Source organism: Telopea speciosissima, chromosome 6, assembly GCF_018873765.1.
Source record: "Telopea speciosissima isolate NSW1024214 ecotype Mountain lineage chromosome 6, Tspe_v1, whole genome shotgun sequence".
Lineage (NCBI taxonomy): Eukaryota > Viridiplantae > Streptophyta > Magnoliopsida > Proteales > Proteaceae > Telopea > Telopea speciosissima.
The window spans coordinates 50,967,893-50,987,971 of record NC_057921.1 but is presented as its reverse complement, the minus strand read 5'-3'; the positions used below and the strand labels follow the sequence as shown (position 1 = coordinate 50,987,971).

Sequence of the window (20,079 nt, the reverse complement as noted above, 5' to 3'; positions counted from 1 at the left end):
AAACCAAAATCTAGCCTAGGCTGCCTTTGCTGCAAAGCCAACAAAGGAAGCTAAACTCTACGGATCGGCAGGCCCTCTTTATCCTCTCTTATAATACAGCGAAAGTCACCAAAAGGTATATTGTCCGGTTGGAAAAAAGTAGAGGCACCAGTGTTACAAGCCCGTTTGGCCAAGCAATCAGCCGCCCCGTTACTTTCCCTGAAGGCAAAAGATACAGTAGTCCTCGTCTCATTGACTAACTCAAGGATCTCATGAAACCAGTACCACCCTTGCCATAGTCCACACCTCTTCAGGTTCACCTGTCTAACTATGGTGGCCGAGTTTTAGTGAACCATCACATCTTTGAACCCTAGGTCCTGGCATAGCCATAGGCCATCCCTTAAGGTTCTCAGCTCTGCTATAGAGATGGTGCATCTCCCGTAAAAGTTTGAGAAGGCTGCAAGGATATCACCAGCCGTGTTCCGAATAACTCCACCCCCCCCCCCCCCCACATCTCCAGGGTTGCCCCGGCAGGCCCCATCCACATAGCATGACAGTAGTAAACAGGAGGGGGGCACCAGTAAACAGGAATGGGACAAACAACCTTGGCTGGCGGCGCCGCAAGGTCGAAGCAATGCAGAATCAGTCCGTCCCTCATAGACCCTCTTCTTCCAATCTTAGTTGGTAGAGGGAGCTCTCTCACCCAGTTTTTAATACGACTAATAATCTTGACAACAGCTCGACTAGGTTCCCCGTGTTTCCTACTGTTTCTTTCTTTCCAAAGCTCCCACACAATAAGAGCTAGCAGCAGCCTTGCAATAAAATCACTGAGACAGTGGCAGCTTGCCATTCCATGCCAAAGCGTAATCCGACTCCTGACGTCCTGTCCAGGGAGAGGCACAATGTCATACAAACGTGAGAAGTAGTCCCACACCTTGGTAGCAATACCACCACCAACCAAACAATGATTCCATCATCGGGTTCCACAGCAGAAACACCTTGAGGCCAACGGAATCCCCATCGACATTAAGGTAACCTCAGTAGGGATCTTACCATTCAACAGCTGCCAGGAGAAAAAAGCCACTTTCACAGGGAAAGATGTATTCCAGATCCACTTAGCATAGGGAACAACTGGCAACACTCTCCTAATCTCGTTCCAAACTGACTTGGTCAAAAAGCAGCCATCACCTACCGGCGCCCACACTAGGACATCTGCCCTGTCAGAAATGTGAAAATTACCTGTGATGATGTCATTCCTGATCGCCTCATCATCAATGTGGTCCAGAAGGCCCTGCCTCCACGAGCCATCCTCCTCCAGCACATCCTTGAAGCACAAGTCCACATCAACCAGGAGCCTATTGTCCACCGCATCTATCAACGGACCAGCCCCAGACCAATTGTCTAGCCAGAAGAAGACATTCCCTGTGCCAACCAGCCACCGTGATCGCTCCACCAGCATCCCCCTAAAAGCCAGTGCATTCCTCTAAGACCTTAAGCTTACTCTCTAAGTCTCAGCCAGAGACACATGGAGGCTTTTGAAGAACTTGGCTCTGAAAAACTCACTCCAGAGGGATTGGTCTGCCAGGACCCTCACAGCCCCTTGAGCCTCAAAGAGAGGCCAACGTCCTCCAGCAAACTAACTCCAAGGCCCCCTTCCTCCAGCGGCCTGCACACCTTCTGCCAGCTGACCCAATGCTTCCGCTTTCCCCACTCTGTGCTTCCCCATAGAAAATCAGCAAAGATGCCATATAACCTCCGCGAAACAGCTTTAGGAGGGTCCAGTGTGGCAAGGACATGGATAGGGATAGAGGAAAGAACGTGCTTCCGGAGAGTGACCCGGCCCCCAGCTGAGAGGAGCCTCCCCTTCCACCCTGCAACCTTGCTGCTGATTTTATCAACCAGACCATCAAAGAAGCTGATCTTGAGCCTTCCACAGTAAAGAGGGGCGCCTAAATAGGTGATTGGCAAAGACTTCTGCGAGAAACCAGTGACAACCCCCACCATCCTAGCCATGGCCGGCGAGGCCTTGGCCCCTACCACATAACAGCTCTTCTGCTTGTTAACCAACTGACCAGAGAAGCCTTCATACCTGCTAAGAAAGCCCATGATTTTCCTGAGCGACCTCTTCAGCCCCCTAGAGAAAATAATAGTGTCGTCTGCAAACAGGCAATGAGAGATCCCCGGGCACCCTCGCGGAAGCCTGAAATAGGAGGCGTGCCCCCTACTAAGCACCTCCTCTGCTAAGATGAAAAGTGTCGGTGACAAAGGGTCCCCCTGCCGCACCCCCCTGGTAGACTTGAAAAAGCCAGACTGCCTGCCCGCCAGAACAACAGAGAACCAACAATTCTCGACTGTCTTCTTGATCAGGGTGATCCAGTCCTTGCAGAACCCAAACTTAGAGAGAACCCTCCATACAAAGTCCCACTCCAGCCGGTCATAGGCCTTGGCCATGTCCAACTTTAAAATCACATTACCACCCCTTGTCTTCCTATTCAGCTCATGAGTAACTTCTTGCACAATGGAGATATTGTCATGAATGCACCGCCCCTGTACAAAAGCACCCTGCTCTTCTGCCACCAGCGCTGGCAGCAGCCCTACAAGCCTTGATGTCATGATCTTCGCAATAACCTTGTAGGAGAAATTACACAGGCTAATAGGCCTCAAATCTGCCATCACCTCTGGGTTATCTTTTTTGGGGATCAGAACCAAGTTGGCAGTGGGAAAGCTTCTAAGGAGAGCACCACCTGCAAAAAAATCCTTGACAGCAGCCCACACATCATGACCCACCACAGACCAACAAGACGTAAAGAAGTGCCCCGAGAAGCCATCAGGACCTGGTGCACTGTCACTGGATAAGGCAAAAACCGCACTCTTGACCTCCTCCATCGAGGGGGATGCCAGCAGGGAAAGATTATCAGCCCCAGTTACCACCGCTGGGATCACAGATAACAGCCCCTCATCCACCACACACCCTTACGAGGTAAAAATGCTCGAAAAGTGTCGTACAGCTTCCTCCTGTACCCCCTCCACATCAGAAATCCAGTCCCCATTAGCCCCTCTAATGCGTTGCACACCTGCAATCCTCCTCCTCACATTGACCGTGGAGTGAAAAAACTGTGTTATGTCCCCCTCCTTAAGCCAAGTAGCTCTGGATTTTTGCCTCCAAAATATCTCTTTCTGCAACACCACCTCCTGTAGGTCATCCCTAGCCGCCCCCAGAGCCACCCTAAAGTCTTCATCAGCCCGCATATCACACACGGCCTCCGCCCTGCTAACTACGTCCTCCGCATCCCTTACCCGCTGATGAATGTTGCCAAAAACCTCCTTATTCCACCTACGGAGAGTAATGCGAGGCCCTTTGAGCTTCAAGAACAGCACACACAAAGCCGTGCCCAGCACCGGCTTCTCCCACGGGTCTTTGACAAAGTCCTGAAAACCTGGGTGTCAGAGCCACATCTACTGAAACTTGAAGCCGGACCTGGGTTGTTGGGCGTCCACCCCGAAAGAGAGGCAAAGAGGCAAGTGGTCCGAGCAGGACCGATTAAAGTGAGTCACTGAGGACCTGGAAAAAGAGCTCGCCCAAGCTGCATTTACCACAAATCTGTCCAGCCGAGCCATCACCCTTCCTGCACCTTCCTGGTTGTTGGACCAGCTGAACATGTTGCCAAAGTACCCTGTAAAGATATCCGCTACTTGATCACCTGTCTTCACAAAAGGAGTGCAAATGTAACCCAAATCCAACTTTTCTTTGATGAAGTGCCTATCCACCTCAATGTGCTTTGTTCGGTCATGTTGCATTGGCTTATGAGCAATACTTATAGCAGTCTTGTTGTCACAATAAAGCCGTATAGGTCCCTCAGTATCAAATCCCAAATCTTGAAGTAACCGTCTCAGCCATAAAAGTTCACACACTCCATGAGCCATGGCTCTAAATTCTGCCTCAGCGCTGGATTTAGCTACAACTAGTTGTTTTTTACTCCTCCATGTAACCAAATTACCACCCACAAAGGTACAATACTTAGATGTAGATTGTCTGTTAGAAACTGAACGAACCCAATCAGCATCCGTGTAGCCCTCTATCCTTAAGTGATTATGCCTGGCATAGAGAAGACCTTTCCCTAGAGAAGATTTCAAGTACCTGATGAGACAATAGACAGCATCCAAGTACCCACTCTTGGGAGCATGCATAAACTAGCTCACCACTCCAACTGCATAAGTGCTGTCCGGCCGAGTCAAGGAGAGATAGATCAGTTTCCCAACCAATCTTTGGTACTTGCTTGCATCCATAAGAGGAGATCCACAATCTTCATTAAGCTTGTGGTTTGGATCAATTAGGGAGTTTGCTGTTTTACATCCCAACATTCATGTTTCTTTGAATAGATCTAGAACAAACTTTCTCTAGTTGATTGCCTTCTTTGAACTTGATACTTCAATGTCCAAGAAATACTTTAAAAGTCCAAGATCCTTAATCTCAAATTGTTGGGCCAGGTACGATTTCAATCTACTTATCTCGACATTGTCATTCCCAGTAACTACAATGTCATTAACATAAACAATGAGAGTTGTGACTGTACCTTTTCCTCGCCGGATAAACAAAGTCTGGTCAGCCTGACTCTAAGAGTACCCATTCCTTAGAATGGCTTGTCTAAATCTCTCAAACCAAGCCTTAGGAGATTGCTTGAGGCCATAAAAACCTTTTTAGGAGACACTTTCCCTTGAGCAAAGGGAAACTTAAAACCAGGAGGAGGCTGCATATACACCTCTTCTTCTAAGTTACCATGGAGAAAGGCATTCTTCACATCTAATTGATGCAACGGCCAATCTCTATTGGCTGCCACAGATAAGAGAACTTTGATTGAGTTATGCTTGGCCACAGGAGCAAATGTCTCTTGATAGTCAATGTCGTATACTTGACTGTACCCTTTGGCCACCAAACGAGCCTTATATCTTTCAACAGCACCATCTGATCTCTACTTGATGGTATAGACCCTGCATCCAACTAGAATTCTCCCCCTGGGAAGATCTACAAGTGTCCAAATGACTCTTCTCAAGAGCCATCATTTCCTCAGACATTGCCGCCTTCCACTTTGGGTCAAACATAGCCTCGATGACACTTCGAGGAATGGAAGAAGAAGCAAGAGCTATGGAAAAGGCAATACCTGTAGGAGAAATAGTTATCATAGGAAACAAACTTGGCTATAGGATTAGTACAAGCTATTTTCCCTATGCGAACAGCAATGGGAAGATCTAACTCAGAGGAAGGAGAGGCCGTGTTACCTGACTGAGGAGGGAAGTTTAGTCCTACATCAGTCGAGTAGTGTGTGGATGCTAAGTTTATGACCTTGGGAAGGGCCTCCCCAACCTAAAGCTCGGGTTTTGGGGTTGGACACCATCATCACCCCAAATACCACTACCACTAGATATGTATCGAGATGGATGGTCATGGAGATCCCAACATTTCTCCTTGGAGTGTCAAGGCTTGCAACAATATTCACACTTAACTCTGTCACTATCATCTCCACGACCATTTCTTTGGTCTCTTCCTCCACCTCACCACCTTTTCTGTGAGGCATAGGCAAATGCAGACTTCTCAAGTGAGAAAATTGTGTCCATGGCCATTCGTTTGGTCTCTTCACTTTGAAGGTACCCACATACTTCATCTAAAGATGGCATTAGAACTTTACCCAAGATTTGTACTCTAATAGGTTCATATTCCAAGTTCAAACCTCCTAAGAAAATTAAGATACGTTCTTTTTTTAACATTATGTATACCTTAACTTCGTTTTCAAGCTTTGACAGGTGGAGATCTCTATAATAGCCATATTCTTCCCAAAGACCAATCGGTGATTTGTAATACTCTGAGATTGACAAATCCCTCTACTTCATAGTGATGATCCTTTGAAGGACGTGGTTGACCTTAGCTGAATCACCCACTCTATCAAAAGTAAAGGCAACGCCATCCCAAATTTCCTTGGTTGTGTCTTTAAGCATGAACATTCTACTAATTTCAAGTTTTTTATAGAGAAAATCAACCTTGTCATCATAGTGGCATTTTCAGTCTCCTATTTCTGAAATGTCGGATCACTAGTACGTGGAGTCCTGATTTCTCCAATTCCTTATCCTAGTTTCCCATGACTTCTCAAGGAAAATCTCCCATTGGTACTTTTCATAGCAACAAAGCTGGGCTTACCACTACTTGTGCCACCAGCTTGGGATTCCACTACTCCACTGTCCTTGGACATTTTGCAGAAATATCCAAGGAAAGTTGGTTGGATACCCTAATCAAGTGGGGAGTCCACACTCTACCGACACTTCTCCCAGAAAGCAGTATTACTCAATTTCAGATATTAAGAAACCATCAAAAACAATTCAGCCAGATATATCTCACTAGTTAGGAATCACATCAAACACCAACTTATGCCTTCTAACACATTACGTATCAACCAGAACAAGTAACCAGCCCAGAGAAGATACTCAGGGCATGAAACAAACAAGCTATCTACAAAACCAGTGATAGAACAATAACCAAAGTTTTGACTTTGAGTTGTGACAACTTACAACAGAGTATTACCGGTTGGGTCTGCGATTCCCACGAGAGTAGGCGACCCAAGGGTTCTGGTCTCATCTCCCAAGGGCTTCAGACAAAGAAGAAAAGGAAATGATTCCCAGACATGGAGGTAACTAAGTAGCTCTCAGGTCTTCAATTTTGATGCTAACAACCACAAACATTGAGATCCTTACATACAGTTATAAATTTTCTTGTAGCCTTTGGAACCCTAGAAGAACAAAGGGTCTCAAGGCTTGAGGGGAGAACAGGTGCATTGATCGACCCTCAAACCCGCCTTGGAATCCTGCTCTAATACCAAGAAGAATGGACTGTAGTGAGTTACAATCTCTCACCTTAGCCAGTTTTACTAAAAAGTGTTCTAAACTAAAGTATCAGATTTACCCTTACAAACTTAAGTAATACCCCATAAGATAACATTACATATTGTTACAAAATCAGAGTTGAATAGCCAGGATCAAAGTAGAAGAAGAAAACAAGACAAGAAGTAGAAGGGAAGAAGGAAAGGAGAAAAGAGGAGACATAAGAGAAAGCAGGAGAAGCAAGTCAATACCTCCTGCACCGTAAGCACAAAGAAACACAAGGGGTCCATAAAAATCGCTAGCAAGCAGGAAATGAGAAAAAATTTATTCCATCGCTGTACAACTTTCGCATGAGGATTCATCACTCCAGGAATGTATGAATATAGAGAGGAGAAGAACTTCCATGCCCAACCTTTAGCATCCCCATAAAGAGCATTCTGCATGATGTATCAGAGAACTTCAATGTTTTTAATGTTGTTGATGAATCAACTAGGCAGTATGAATTAAGTTAAAAAAAAGAAATGAATAAAGGTAACCCTGATTTGGTCTTACAAATTCTAGTTGAGTATTCCAAAAGCAACACTAGAATACCATAATATCTAATCTAAAATTTTAAAAGGTAACCCATAATATACTCATTGCAATTAGATAAAAACAACTAATCAGTGATTTCTAATTTTCAAGTGATTTAAAACTCAAAATGTCACTAATTTAAATAGCCAAAACAAGATATGCCACCCGTAGTCATTCCATGGTTACCAACTGAGTGTCAGGGTTCTAACAAAGGTAAAGGATCAAGCTTCCCAATTGTGCACCATGTGCACAGCTAGAGACGAACCCATGTGCTGAGTTTTTAGGGTTGTGTGAGACACCAACACACATTTCTGTCCCATTATCATACAGCATCATAGAGATCCAAAAACATAAACATGAAGCCATGCTGAGGTTAGGAAGAAAAGCACCTTGTAGTCAAATATGCCTGAAGCTCTTGAGCCCTTCTGTTTGGTTCTGTAATTATCATACGTTGGGCAAGTTGTGCAGTAAGGATCATTGCATACACCCAAAGGCCCAGACTTCAATAAATGTTCATTAGTGGTAAAGTTGTCATCTGACCAGTCTTTTCTATCTATTCTATTAGAAGAAAATGTTTCTGCCATAAGTGAAGTGCGGCCCATTTTCACATCCACAGACTGAGTAAGATTCTCATTTTTCCTACTAATATACAATGGACCACTCATCTGTATGAAAGGGGTTCTTCTTTCACTCCTCAAAGGACCAGTGTGACTTGCAAGAATATTTTCACTTTCATAAGAATCATAACAGTCCATGGAGTTCATCGGTATGGACATAGACACACTTCGACTTCTGGCTGTAAACCTCTTTAATTCAGCACCCATAATTTGAGAACGAGTATCCGATAGAATGGGTACATCATCTTTCTCACCACCATCCATTTCTTTCACATCAACCTACAAAAATAGATTTAAATTTAGATTACTATATTCAAGACATTCATGGTTAGAACCTTAACGAAAAAAACAGTTAGAAAATCACTGTCCAAGTGGAATAACAAACAGTGTAGCAACTATTGACCAGACACATCACACAATGTACCTCATTGGATTATGGAAATACTGTAACTTATGCATATTATGCACATATAGATCTTATACGAATGAGTAAAGCCTCCAATGAGCAGCTTGACCTTTTACTTCTCTATGTTCCAACCCCATGAGATCCATGATAGGTGTATACACATGTGACTAATGAAAGTAATCCCAAATTTGGTTTTTCGACTTTTTTTTTTAAGTGGACAAGCCTTGGCGCAACGGTTAAGTTCCGCTGTTGCAACCTGTTGGTTGCAGGTTCAAAACTTGGACACAGCCTCTCCTGAGAAGCAGCGAGTTAAGGGTGTGTACATTTGCCCTCCCAGAACCTGAAGTAGCAGAAGCCCCGTGCACTGGGACACTCTTTTTTTATATTTTAAGTCAAATGGAAGTACTATATTGAAAGAAGGGGACAAAAACATAATTGAAGGTAAACCAAGGGATAAAAATCATTAACAGAAAACAGATGGCCTTGGCAATAGCTTCCTTCAACCAAATCAACCACACAACTGACCATATTTTTGGCATGGGATATCCTAACTAGGACCATCATATGGGAGCCATCGATGTATGTCATGGATTCATGGTACAGCCTAGCATTCATCAGAATCTATCATAATTTACCCAATACATGCCTAAGAGTTCCCAATAGTGGATAAATCTAATGCAACATTTATTTCTATAAGCAAGAAAAGTAAAATAATCACCTAATAAAAAAATAAAAAAAAATAAAAACTAATGACGTAGAAGATCCGGCAAGACATTTAATATAAGAGATATTTTAAGATTTTGGTTCTGGAAGAGTTCCGCTTGGCCATCAACAGACACCTAATGGTTTGCAACAAAAGGGAAAAAAATGTAAAGGGAAGTGATCTAACCCCAACATCCAAATATAACAAAAAAGAAGAAAACTACAATAGCATAATAAAAAGAAACCATTAGAGTTTATGGAACTGTTAAAGAGATTCAGCTAATTTAAAACTATGCCAGATCCAAATAAATTAAAGTAACGAGGGATCATCAAAATTAGTCAATCATCTAAATCAAGTCAGCGAAGGTTCAGAACAGCATTATACAGAGAGCACAACAAATAGGTTCCAGAAAATAGATCCTTGACTTCAAAATTGTGCATGAGTTGAGTTGACCTATTTTGTTTAACCCAAATCTTCTTTTAGGATATATTCTTTCCACTTGGCATTCTCTTTTCACTATTATTACTGATGCATTAGACTAGGTTCCACAAACAAACATTGGTAAACTACCTTTATGGAACTGGACCTTTCAAAAAGTTTTTTTTTTTTTTTTTTTTTTTTTTTTTTGTGAATAAAAATTCATTACCAAAACCCCAAAAGGGAAAGAAAGAGGGGGGAAGGGGAACTATACAAAGTCTCAAGCCCTAAGAGGGGCCAGAAGTGTAATGCCCCGCATTTCTAGTACAACAACAACAACAATAAGCTCAGCCTTATCCCAACTTAATGGGGTCGGCTACATGAATCCAAACAAACAAAGTAGGTAATAATAAGGATTAGAAAAAATAAGTAAATGAATAGATAGGAAAAGAGGGGGAGGGAAAAAATATGTGAAAAATTGGGAAATGACAGATGAATGATGTATAAACCAAAGAAAAGTGAAAGATAAAAATAAGAGGAAAGAGGCACAGCCCAGCAAGTTAGGAGAATCTCAACTAAATAGGGTCTGCTACATGGATCCTTGCCCCACATTTCTAGTATAATACTTTAATATTGATTTGGATCATTTGTTATTGTTTTAGTATCTATTGAATTGTTTTTGTGGAAATCCTTGAATAATGGCTTGAGTCAGAGTGACTACAGCCGACCTTTATTTATAATAAGAGAAATAATGTTCTGGAATGGGTACAAGGACAATATTACCCCAATGACATTTTTACCCTTGAAACCCATATTACAACACTCCCCCTCAAGTTGGTGCATACATGTCAAACATGCCCAACTTGCTAACAATAGAACAAAACAATTTACTGCTTACTAATCCCCTTAGTAAGAATATCAGCCAGTTGATCACTAGACTGAACAAACAAAATACAAATGACTCCTTGCTCCAGCTTCTCCTTGATAAAATGCCGATCAATCTCAACATGTTTGGTGCGATCATGTTGGACTGGGTTATGAGCAATGCTGATTGCAGATTTACAGTTGCAGTAGAGTCGCATAGGAAGATCAACTGACATCCCAAGATCTTGAAGAAGTCCCTTGAGCCAGAGTAGTTCACAGATACCTTGTGCCATGGCTCTAAACTCAGTTTCAGCACTTGACCGAGCAACTACTACCTATTTCTTGCTTCTCCAAGCAGTTAAGTTTCCTCCAACATAGGTGCAATAGCCAGATGTTGATCTTCTATCATCAGGGCTGCCGGCCCAATCCGAATAAATATAAGCTTCTACCTGGAGGTGGCTGTGTGAAGAGTATAGGATTCCTTTGCCAGGGGAAGACTTCAGGTACCTTAGGATCCAATATGCAACCTCCAAGTGTGAAGAGTGAGCATCATGCATAAACTGGCTAACTACATTTACTGCAAATGCAATATCTGGTCAGGTATGGGATAAATATATCAATCTCCCAACCAGTCTCTGATAACTTCCCTTATCCACAGGATCACCTTCCTTACTCTTCATGTGTATGTTAGGCTTCAAAGGTGTATCGGCAGGTTTACACCAAAGCATCCCAGTATCACTCAACAAATCAAGAGTGTATTTTCTCTAGGAAAGAGATAAACCCTTAGCTGAATAGGCAACCTCTATTCCCAAGAAATACCGCAATCTGCCCAAGTCGTTGACCTCAAATTTTGTGCCCAAGTAGGTCTTCAAGTTCTGAATTTCTTGTGCATCACTTCCAGTGATCACTATATCATCTACATAAACGATCAGAATAGTGATATGCTGTCCCACTCTTTTGACAAACAGTGTATGGTCAACATTGCTTTGTTTATAGCCATTGGCAACCATGGCTTTATGAAAACGACCAAACCAGGCTCGGGGTGATTGCTTTAAGCCATATAAGGCCTTCTTCAATTTGCACACTGTGCCCTAAGTTTCTGGTGAAGCAAATCCTAGAGGTATCTCTATATAGACATCCTCTTCCAACTTTCCACGTAAGAATGCATTCTTGACATCAAGTTGTTGAAGACTCCAATCCTCGTTTACAACACAAGAAATAATTATCCGAACAATGTTCATCTTTGCTACAGGAGCAAAGGTTTCTTAGTAGTCGATCCCATAGGTTTGGGTAAACCCTTTGGCAACCAATCTCGCTTTGTATCTATCCACTGTCCCATCCAGCTTGTACTTTAATAAAAAGACCCATTTACAACCAACGGGTTTCTTTCCTTGTGGAAGAGTTTCCAAACCCCAGGTTCTATTTTTCTCCAGGGCATGCAATTTTTCATCCATTGCCACCTTCCATTTCTGTTCAGCTATTGCTTCCTGCCAGTTGTTAGGAATAGAGATGGAAGATAAAGAGGAAACAAAGCCATGGAATGAAGGAATTAAAGAATTATAAGATACAAAATTCGAAATTGGATGTAGAGTACAACTTCGCTTGGGTTTTCTAACTGCAATAGGAAGATCAAGACTTGGATCAGAAATAGGCTTACCAGATGGATGACTAGGACTTGGAGCACGTATTGATTGTGTAGGTGCAATGGTGGTGGTCTCTTTGTGCCCAGCTTCACGAGGAGGGAAGAAAACTGCTTGAGGAAGAAAAAATGTTCCATGAACAAAGGTCTGCACCTGATTCGGTTCTTTCCTTTGATCTCCAACTCCCATTCTGTCCTAGTTCTTGCTCTTGACTGGTAATCCCATCTTCCAACTCAATAGTCTCATCTTCAATGGTGGGTACATGTACATCTAATGGAACTATCAAAAGTACATCTTCATTACTTGAATCCTCCCCCTAAAGAGGTACCGATGGTGCGAAGTACGGTTCAGAGTCCCGAAAAACCACATCCATGCTGACAAAAAGCTTCTGTGTGGGAGGGTGATAACATTTATACCCTTTTTGTGTGGCTGAATATCCAAGAAATATGCACCAAAGCCCCTTCGGATCAAACTTCCCATGAGGTTGATGATTTCTAGCAAAGACCACACAGCCAAATATCTTGGGTGGATCAATAAATGTTGAAGATCCCAACAGAACATCCGGTGGACAGCGACCTGTGAGCACCCGTGAAGGCAGCCGATTAATCGGGTAGGTGGCTACAAGAATGGCGTCTCCCCAAAATCGAGGAGGGACATTCATGCATAAGGGAGTGGGCTACCTCCAACAAATGTCTGTTCTTGCGTTCAGCAACTCCATTTTGAGCTGGGTATCAACGCAAGGAGTCTGGTGAATAATACCATGAGTGTCTAAATATGCCCGAAAAGCTCCACCCATGTACTCCTTGCCATTGTCAGACCGTAAAATTTTTACTGTTACATCAAATTGAGTTTGAACCATTTTGTGAAACAACCGAAAACAAGCAAACACATCACTCTTGCTATGCATCAAATACACCCAAGTAGTACGGTTATAGCAATCAATAAATGTGAAAAACCATCTAAAACCAGATATAGACACACAACGAGCAGGGCCCCATACATCAGAATGAATTAATCCAAAAGGTTTCACACTACGATGATCAAAAATAGGATAAACATTCCGAGTTTGCTTAGCAAGAGTGCAAGCATCACATGAAAAATTATTCGGGTTATACTGTTTGAATAAACTGGGAAATAAAAGTGGATGCCCCAAACGGCAATGCCACTTATTTAATTCAACCAATGCAGAAGTAGAATCCGAAGATAAGGCCTGTGATGGCAATGCTGTTGGCGAACTATCAAATACGTACAAACCACCAACCACCTTACCACATGCAATCGTACAACCCGTTTCCAAGTCCTGGAACAAACAGTGAGTGGGAAAAAAATATTACTTTGCAATTCAAGTCCCTAGTGATACTACTAATGGACAATAAATTAGTAGAAAACTTAGGAACATGGAGAACAGAAGAAAGGCAAAGAGAAGAATTACACTTGACGGATCCCTTGCCCGAGATTAGGGAAAAAGACCCATCAGCAACACGGACTTTATGATGACCAGATAATGGAAAATAATCCAAAAAAAGGGAAGAAGAACCTGTCATATGGTCGGTGGCACCCGAGTCAATGACCCAAGATTCGGGTATGACAGATGTGCTATTCCCACCAAAAATACCAGTACATAAAGTGGTGGGAGGATCCTGGGATGCCGCTTTGACTACTGCTTTGACTTTTTCCTTTACTATTTTCTATTCTTCTTCCTTTTACTTCTTTTACTTCTTTTTACTTCTCTTATTTCTTTTACTGTCATAGCCTCTATCGGATCCATGTAGCCGACCCCATTTAGTTAGGATAAGGTTATGGTTGTTGTTGTTGTTTGTTGTTGTAAAGTGGTGGGAGGATCGGATGGCAAGGAAATAGCTGATGCAGCCAAAGGAGGAGACCCAGATGCAGAAGATGTATCCAGCCGCGACATCATATTCCGCAGATTCTGAAGTTCTTCCACAACATGGGACAGAGACGGATCAAAGGGCTGGTCATCAGTGGTTGCTTGATTTGCCCAGGAAGGATTGGAACGATAGGAACCACTATTTCCACGCCCGCGAGTGTCTGCAAGGCGACCATGTAGCTTCCAGCATCTATCCTTAGTGTGCCATTCCTTTCCATAGTGATCACACTTAATAGGAGAACAATCACCAGATGGACGATCCCCACTGGAAGAGTGTGAAGAATTCCCACTGGCAGGAGCCGCAGGGCCAGACATAAGACCGAAACGTTCCTGAGTAATAGGAGTAATCATGGCAGTCTGGTGGCTATCTTTGGCTGCAAGAATAGCATATGCTAGCTCAAGAGTGGGAAGAGGATCCCGATTCAGAATATTGGATCAAATCTGATCAAACTCAAGATTTAGGCCAGCCAAAAAATCAAACACTCGTAATCCGTCTTCCCATTTCCGGAAGAGAGTGGCATCAACAGTACAGGTTGCAGTGAAGGTGCTCAAGAAATCAAGTTGCTGCCACATTGTGCACATCTTGTTATAGTACTGAGACAGGGATAATTCCAACTACTTTGTCGGGTGAATTTTCTGGCGAATCTCATAACATTGGGCTGCATTCCCAACCTGTGAATATATGTCTTGGGTTCTCTTCCAGATCTTGGCTACCGAATCCAGAAGTAGATAACGACCAGCAATCTCTTGCTCCATGGAATTCACCAAATATGACATAACCAAGAAATTAAATTCATCCACCAATTTTGTTCAGGACCAGCATCAATAGGCCTGACAGAGGTTCCAGTGATGTAGCCAGAGAGACCACGAGAACCAATAGCAAACAAGCAGGAACGAGACCACAGCAGGTAATTGGCCCCATTTAATTTTATAGGACTGGCGAGAAAAGGAACAAAATCACGTTGCGATATGCCGTCATGGCCAAAGGAGGCAGACGTGACCTCAGAGTTGCCAGGCATGGTGGCTGGTCATAGAAAAACTCTCTATAACAGAGAAAAAAATTCAGAAAAGGTTTACTGCATAGGGGAAAAAATGACAGAGAAAAGGGCCCATGGCGGGAGTCAACTCACCATCAAAAGAGGGGAAAAAAATAGCACAGGGTTTTGGGAAGGCCTCCCACGAGAGAAAAAGGGAAAAAAAGGTTGCGGGAAGGTGGCGGAAAGGTTGGTGGAGGGCTGGCAGAGGGCTGGCGTTAGTGTTGGTTGCTGGCGGAAGAGGTGACTGCTGCGGAGGTGGTGGCTGCTGGCGGTAGGTTAGTGGTGGAGGTGGTGGTGCTACTAGGTCACAAACACAATGGAGAGAAGGAGAAAGAGAAAAAAAAGGAAAAGAATATTAGGTCCCATATTCTTGGATTTTCGGCTCTGATACCATGTGGAAATCCTTAAATAATGGCTTGAGTCAGAGTGACTACAGCCGACCTTTATTTATAATAAGAGAAAGAATGTTCTGGAATGGGTACAAGGACAATATTACCCCTATGACATTTTTACCCTTGAAACCCATATTACAACAGTTTTATTTATTTGAGATGAATAGTGCAAGCACGAGGTGGCATGCTTGTATTAATCCTAGTGATTAAATATTGATTCGTTTTTTATTAAAAAAAAAGAGTGTATCCAGTGCACGAGGCTCCCGCCACTACGGGATCAAGGGAGGATCATAATGCACGCAGCCTTACCCCTGCTTTCGTAGAGAGGCTGTTTCCAGGTTGATTAGAATTTGATTAATTAAGTTAATCCTATTATTAAGGGGATTAATGAGGGATTAGAGATGACATAGCATGATTGGACCATGTGTCCTACTTAATTAAGTTAATCCTATTATTAAGGGGATTAATGAGGGATTAGAGATGACATAGCATGATTGGACCATGTGTCCTACTTCAGGGCTGCTACATAGTACATGGAGAGGATGAGGTGGTGGCATGGTTAGTAGCCACATGGCATAGGGGTGGGGTGTAATCAAGGATCAGTCACTTTGTTTGACCAAGTCTAAACAGCCACCATTTGCATGGCCAAGGTGGTGGTGGCAATAAGAAGCCACATGGCTGGAAGGAGGAGGTGGCCATGGACCTGATTTGACTAAGCACACTAGTGCATCACATGGTGGCCTTAGAGGTAGCCACCATGTGCATGTTTAAGTAGGTGGTGAAAAGGCTGGAACAGTCATATAGTTGATGGAAATTCCTAAGGCTGCTGAGTTCTGGACTGAGAGAAAAGGAAGAGGAAATCAAAGGTAGTTCAGTTCTGGTTTTCTAAGCCATAGGAAAAAGAAGAAGTTAAATAAGAAATTGAAGGAGAAAAGAAGAGACATTAGGTAGGTACATATGTGAGCTACCTTTCATGCTCTTTTAGTTAATTGAATTTCCTATTCATGGTAATTGATAGAATATTTTTTTTCGGTGAATAAAAAATGTATTACCAAAGCCCAAGGAGGGCGAGAGGAAAAGAAGGGGGGGGATTTACAAGGAGGGGAAAAAGGGGGGGGGGGACCCAAAACCCAACTAAGAGCGGGAATGGGAAAGCAAAAGAGCACTATCTAAACCCCAAGATACAACAATGTGCCTGTTCCTTGGGGTATCCAAAAAAACCTTTTTAGTAACTAAAGTAAGCTTAGAGGAGACATCCTAAAAGATGGCTTTCCAAATCAAGTCAAAAGAGCGAGATTTGGAAGTCCATCTCCTCAGGTTTCTCTCAATCCAAATGTGATAGAGGGTAGCACCAAACACAATCTTGCCTACAGTGTCGCAGATAGAACAGCCACGAAAAGTCATGATGAGCCAGAGCCATTCTCGAGCGAATGGAAGGTGTCTTCTACTGCGGGGCCAAATGAATGAAAGGGTTTTTTCCAGGTGGTAAAGGTGAAAGGGCAGGCAAAGAAAAGGTGGTCAATGTCTTCGGTACCATTCCAACAGAAGATGCAGAAGGGGGGGACAGGGATTTTACGAAGACCAAGGAAAGCTTGGGTAGGGAGGCAGTGGGTAAGGGTTCTCCACGCAAGGAAGCTGTGACGGGGGATATGGCCTTTGAACCAGACAAGCTTGTGCCAAGGGACAGAGGGGACATGGTGTCTAACAAGGTTCCAGGCAGATCTAAAGCTAAAGAGACCGTTTGAGGAGGGGAGCCAAGTAACCTTGTCCGCTAGAGCCGGAGAAGGGGAGAGGGGGAGGGAGGGAAGGGAATTCCAAACCAGGGAAAGGGAGATGGGAGATGAAAGGGGGGGGGGGACCAGGAACCGTTTGAGATGATGTGGGAGAGAGGTGCCAGCTTGGAAATGCCAGAGGAGTAGATTGTTCTCGGGCCAAAGAAGTTGTAGAGGATACCGATGGGGTGCCAGGGATCAAGCCAGAGGGAAGTGAAGGATCCATCGACAATGGAGGAAGAGATGGCTTTAAGGGCCAGTGGGCGAAGGAGAAGGATCTTACACCAGACCTAGGAGGAGTCAGCAGAAATGGAGACAGTCCAGATGGAATCATTCTTAAGGAGGTGGGAGTAGACCCATTGGACCCAAATGGAGTCATGATTAGAGGAAATTTTCCAAATGAGCTTCAAGATTCCCGTAGTGTTGGAGTCCCGTATCCGGCAGATACCGAGGCCTCCTTCAGATTTTGGGAGGCAGATAGCTTTCCCGCTGGCAGGGTGGAGGAATCTGGCTGTTTCCTTTCCTTTCCAAAGGAAGGCACAGAAGATGGATTCCATAGCTTTGGTGGTGGCTTTAGGAAGGGCAAAGATGCCGCACCAGTAGATGTAGGAAGATTGAAGAACGGATTTGATACATTCGAGCCTACCAGCATAGGATAGGAGTCTACCTTTCCAAAGTTCAAGACGCTTGCGAATGTTGTCAAGCACAGGGGTACAATGATGACTGGAGAGTCTCGTGGGGATCAGAGGAAGGCCTAGGTATTTCACAGGGAGGGAGCCCAGAGAAAAGCCAGTGAGGAGAAGGAGGTGGTCTCTGTCAGAGGAGGAGACACCAGAGAGGAAGATTTTGGATTTAAGGAGGTTAATGTAGAGGCCAGAGGAGGTAATTGATAGAATTACCTCCTTCAGATTTAAGGAGGTAATTGATAGAATTACTCACTGTTTACAAGGGGATCTAGATGATGTGTTACCGAAGCCATGAACTAAAGAACAATTAAAGGGAATTGGAGTATTGGGTCAAAGAACTCTTGAATTAAAGAGGAATTCTTAGCTCGATTGGAACGTTGCTACTGATTTTCTGAGGTAAGTCTATAATTTTGGTTAAAGTATTATGAGTTGAAATTTGGTAACTGTTAAGCTCAATAGAGAGCTGTAGATGAATAATTTTGAGTAGAGATTATGTTAATTCATGAGGCTTAATGTTTAGAACCTCATCTAAGCTAAGGAGACTCACATGCTTGACTTGGTATGGGCAGCTACTGCTGGAATTCTACTTAACCATAGGAGGAACTGTAATAGACGGGGAAGTATTGGAGAAGTTACCACAGGTAAGTATTGAAGCTACCATCTAATTCTAGTACTTGATTTCTTATAGGAGTTTGTAAGGGAAGTAGAACTGATTTCAATGGGCATCACTGTTATTAAGAAATAATTTGTATGTTGGGACTCTTAAATTAAAGGAAGATTGAAAGGAATTTGGAGCAGGAAATTGAAGGGCTTCATCAGTTTCTCAAAGGAGTGCTTACATATACTCAGGAAGTTCACCAAGTGTAGAAATATTACCCAAGTGATTGCAAAGGTGAGGGACTCATATGTATATGGCTGTATGTATTTGTATATCGGTATGACCATGGTTCAAGAACTCGATTTCGGTACTGGTTCGCCCAGCCAAAAAACCGAGTTGGGCCGAGATCTCAGCAAGTTGGTGTATTTTTCTTGTTTTTTTTTTTTAACTCGAAGACTGGTTTTGGTGGGTTTTAGACTTTGTTTGGGCCTGAAACTTGGTACTCAGCCTATTTTAGGCCATTTAAACACAATGACACTATCAGATTTTGCAAAAACAAAGTCTAAATAGGAGTTTCACTTCGGACCCTAGGTTGGTAGGTGACGACATACTAAAATACCCTTTACCAAAAAAAAGACACACTAAAATACCCTACTCTACACATAATTTTGTAATAGAAAACAATCAAAGCATTCATTTAATGTAAAACAACTTAAATAAGCATTAGAAATGTAAAGTAGAGTATTTTAAATCAATTTTAACATATATGATATACTTCTATCCTTCCAAGCCATGTTTCTGAAGCCAGTAAGGCCCAGACTGTGCCACATAGGATTCCCATGTCAAAGTGTTGCTAAAGAATTGCGTGTAGTCTACCACACAGCCTAGATAAGTGTTGTCATCAACTATCCGAAGGTACCCTTCCTAGGGTATAGAAGAAGCGGTTGCAATGGGAATGATAGGATCGATCCACTGCTACTGTTATACCTGCGCCCAAAATACACCCTAATTTCCATGCTAATTTGAATTTTCATTGGTAGGTGTTGAGGCGGTGCCAACTGTCGACACTTGTGACCCTGGGCCGTGGCAGTCAAGGGGAAGGTTTGAACAAAAGGATGGGAATCACGCTTCGATGAGCAATGAGATCACCCAAAGGTAAGCTTTTAACCCTAAGTGTTAAGTGTACGTATCCTCCTTAAAGTCCTTGAAGTACGGGCCAATGCCCGGGAGCCTTGCCTTATGAATTGTCCCTTTTCAGCAAGGGCGGATTCAGTTGTTGTGCAACCACCCATAAATCCGCCCGAGCTGTAAAACCCCAAGTGAGGTGGATCTCATGGGCCCCACTTGCCCTGCGATCCCAAACACTGTGGACCCCATCCACAATATTCCTTACTATGTGGGGTCAAGATGGTGGGCCCACCTTACTTGTTTAGGCTTTAAATGGTTTAGGCCTTAAAACTGACCAGACAAACGGGCCCTAAGTGCCTTTCTATTTATAAAAGAGGTTATGAGCTTCTTTCTCAGCCTTACCTTCTTTTCCAAAACCAAAATCGTAGAGTGGGAAGAAAGAAGAAAAGAAGAGAGAAAGAAGAAGAAGAAGGGTAAGGAAGAGATCAAAGGGGGCTCACCTAGCCTTGGAT

General features: G+C 43.3%; 1 protein-coding gene across 1 annotated transcript in view; it reads right to left on the bottom strand.

Moving 5' to 3' along the window:
• The window catches only part of LOC122664251 (probable cyclic nucleotide-gated ion channel 20, chloroplastic), a 144,728-nt gene that overhangs the window by 111,598 nt on the left and 13,051 nt on the right, over nucleotides 1–20,079 (bottom strand). The window contains exons 3-4 of the mRNA XM_043859997.1: nucleotides 7,809–8,315; nucleotides 7,098–7,283 (exon numbers count right to left, since the gene is read on the bottom strand). Of these exons, the coding sequence (XP_043715932.1) occupies nucleotides 7,098–7,283; nucleotides 7,809–8,300 (678 nt within the window). The 5' untranslated portion in view covers nucleotides 8,301–8,315. The remainder of the gene's footprint in view (nucleotides 1–7,097; nucleotides 7,284–7,808; nucleotides 8,316–20,079) is intronic.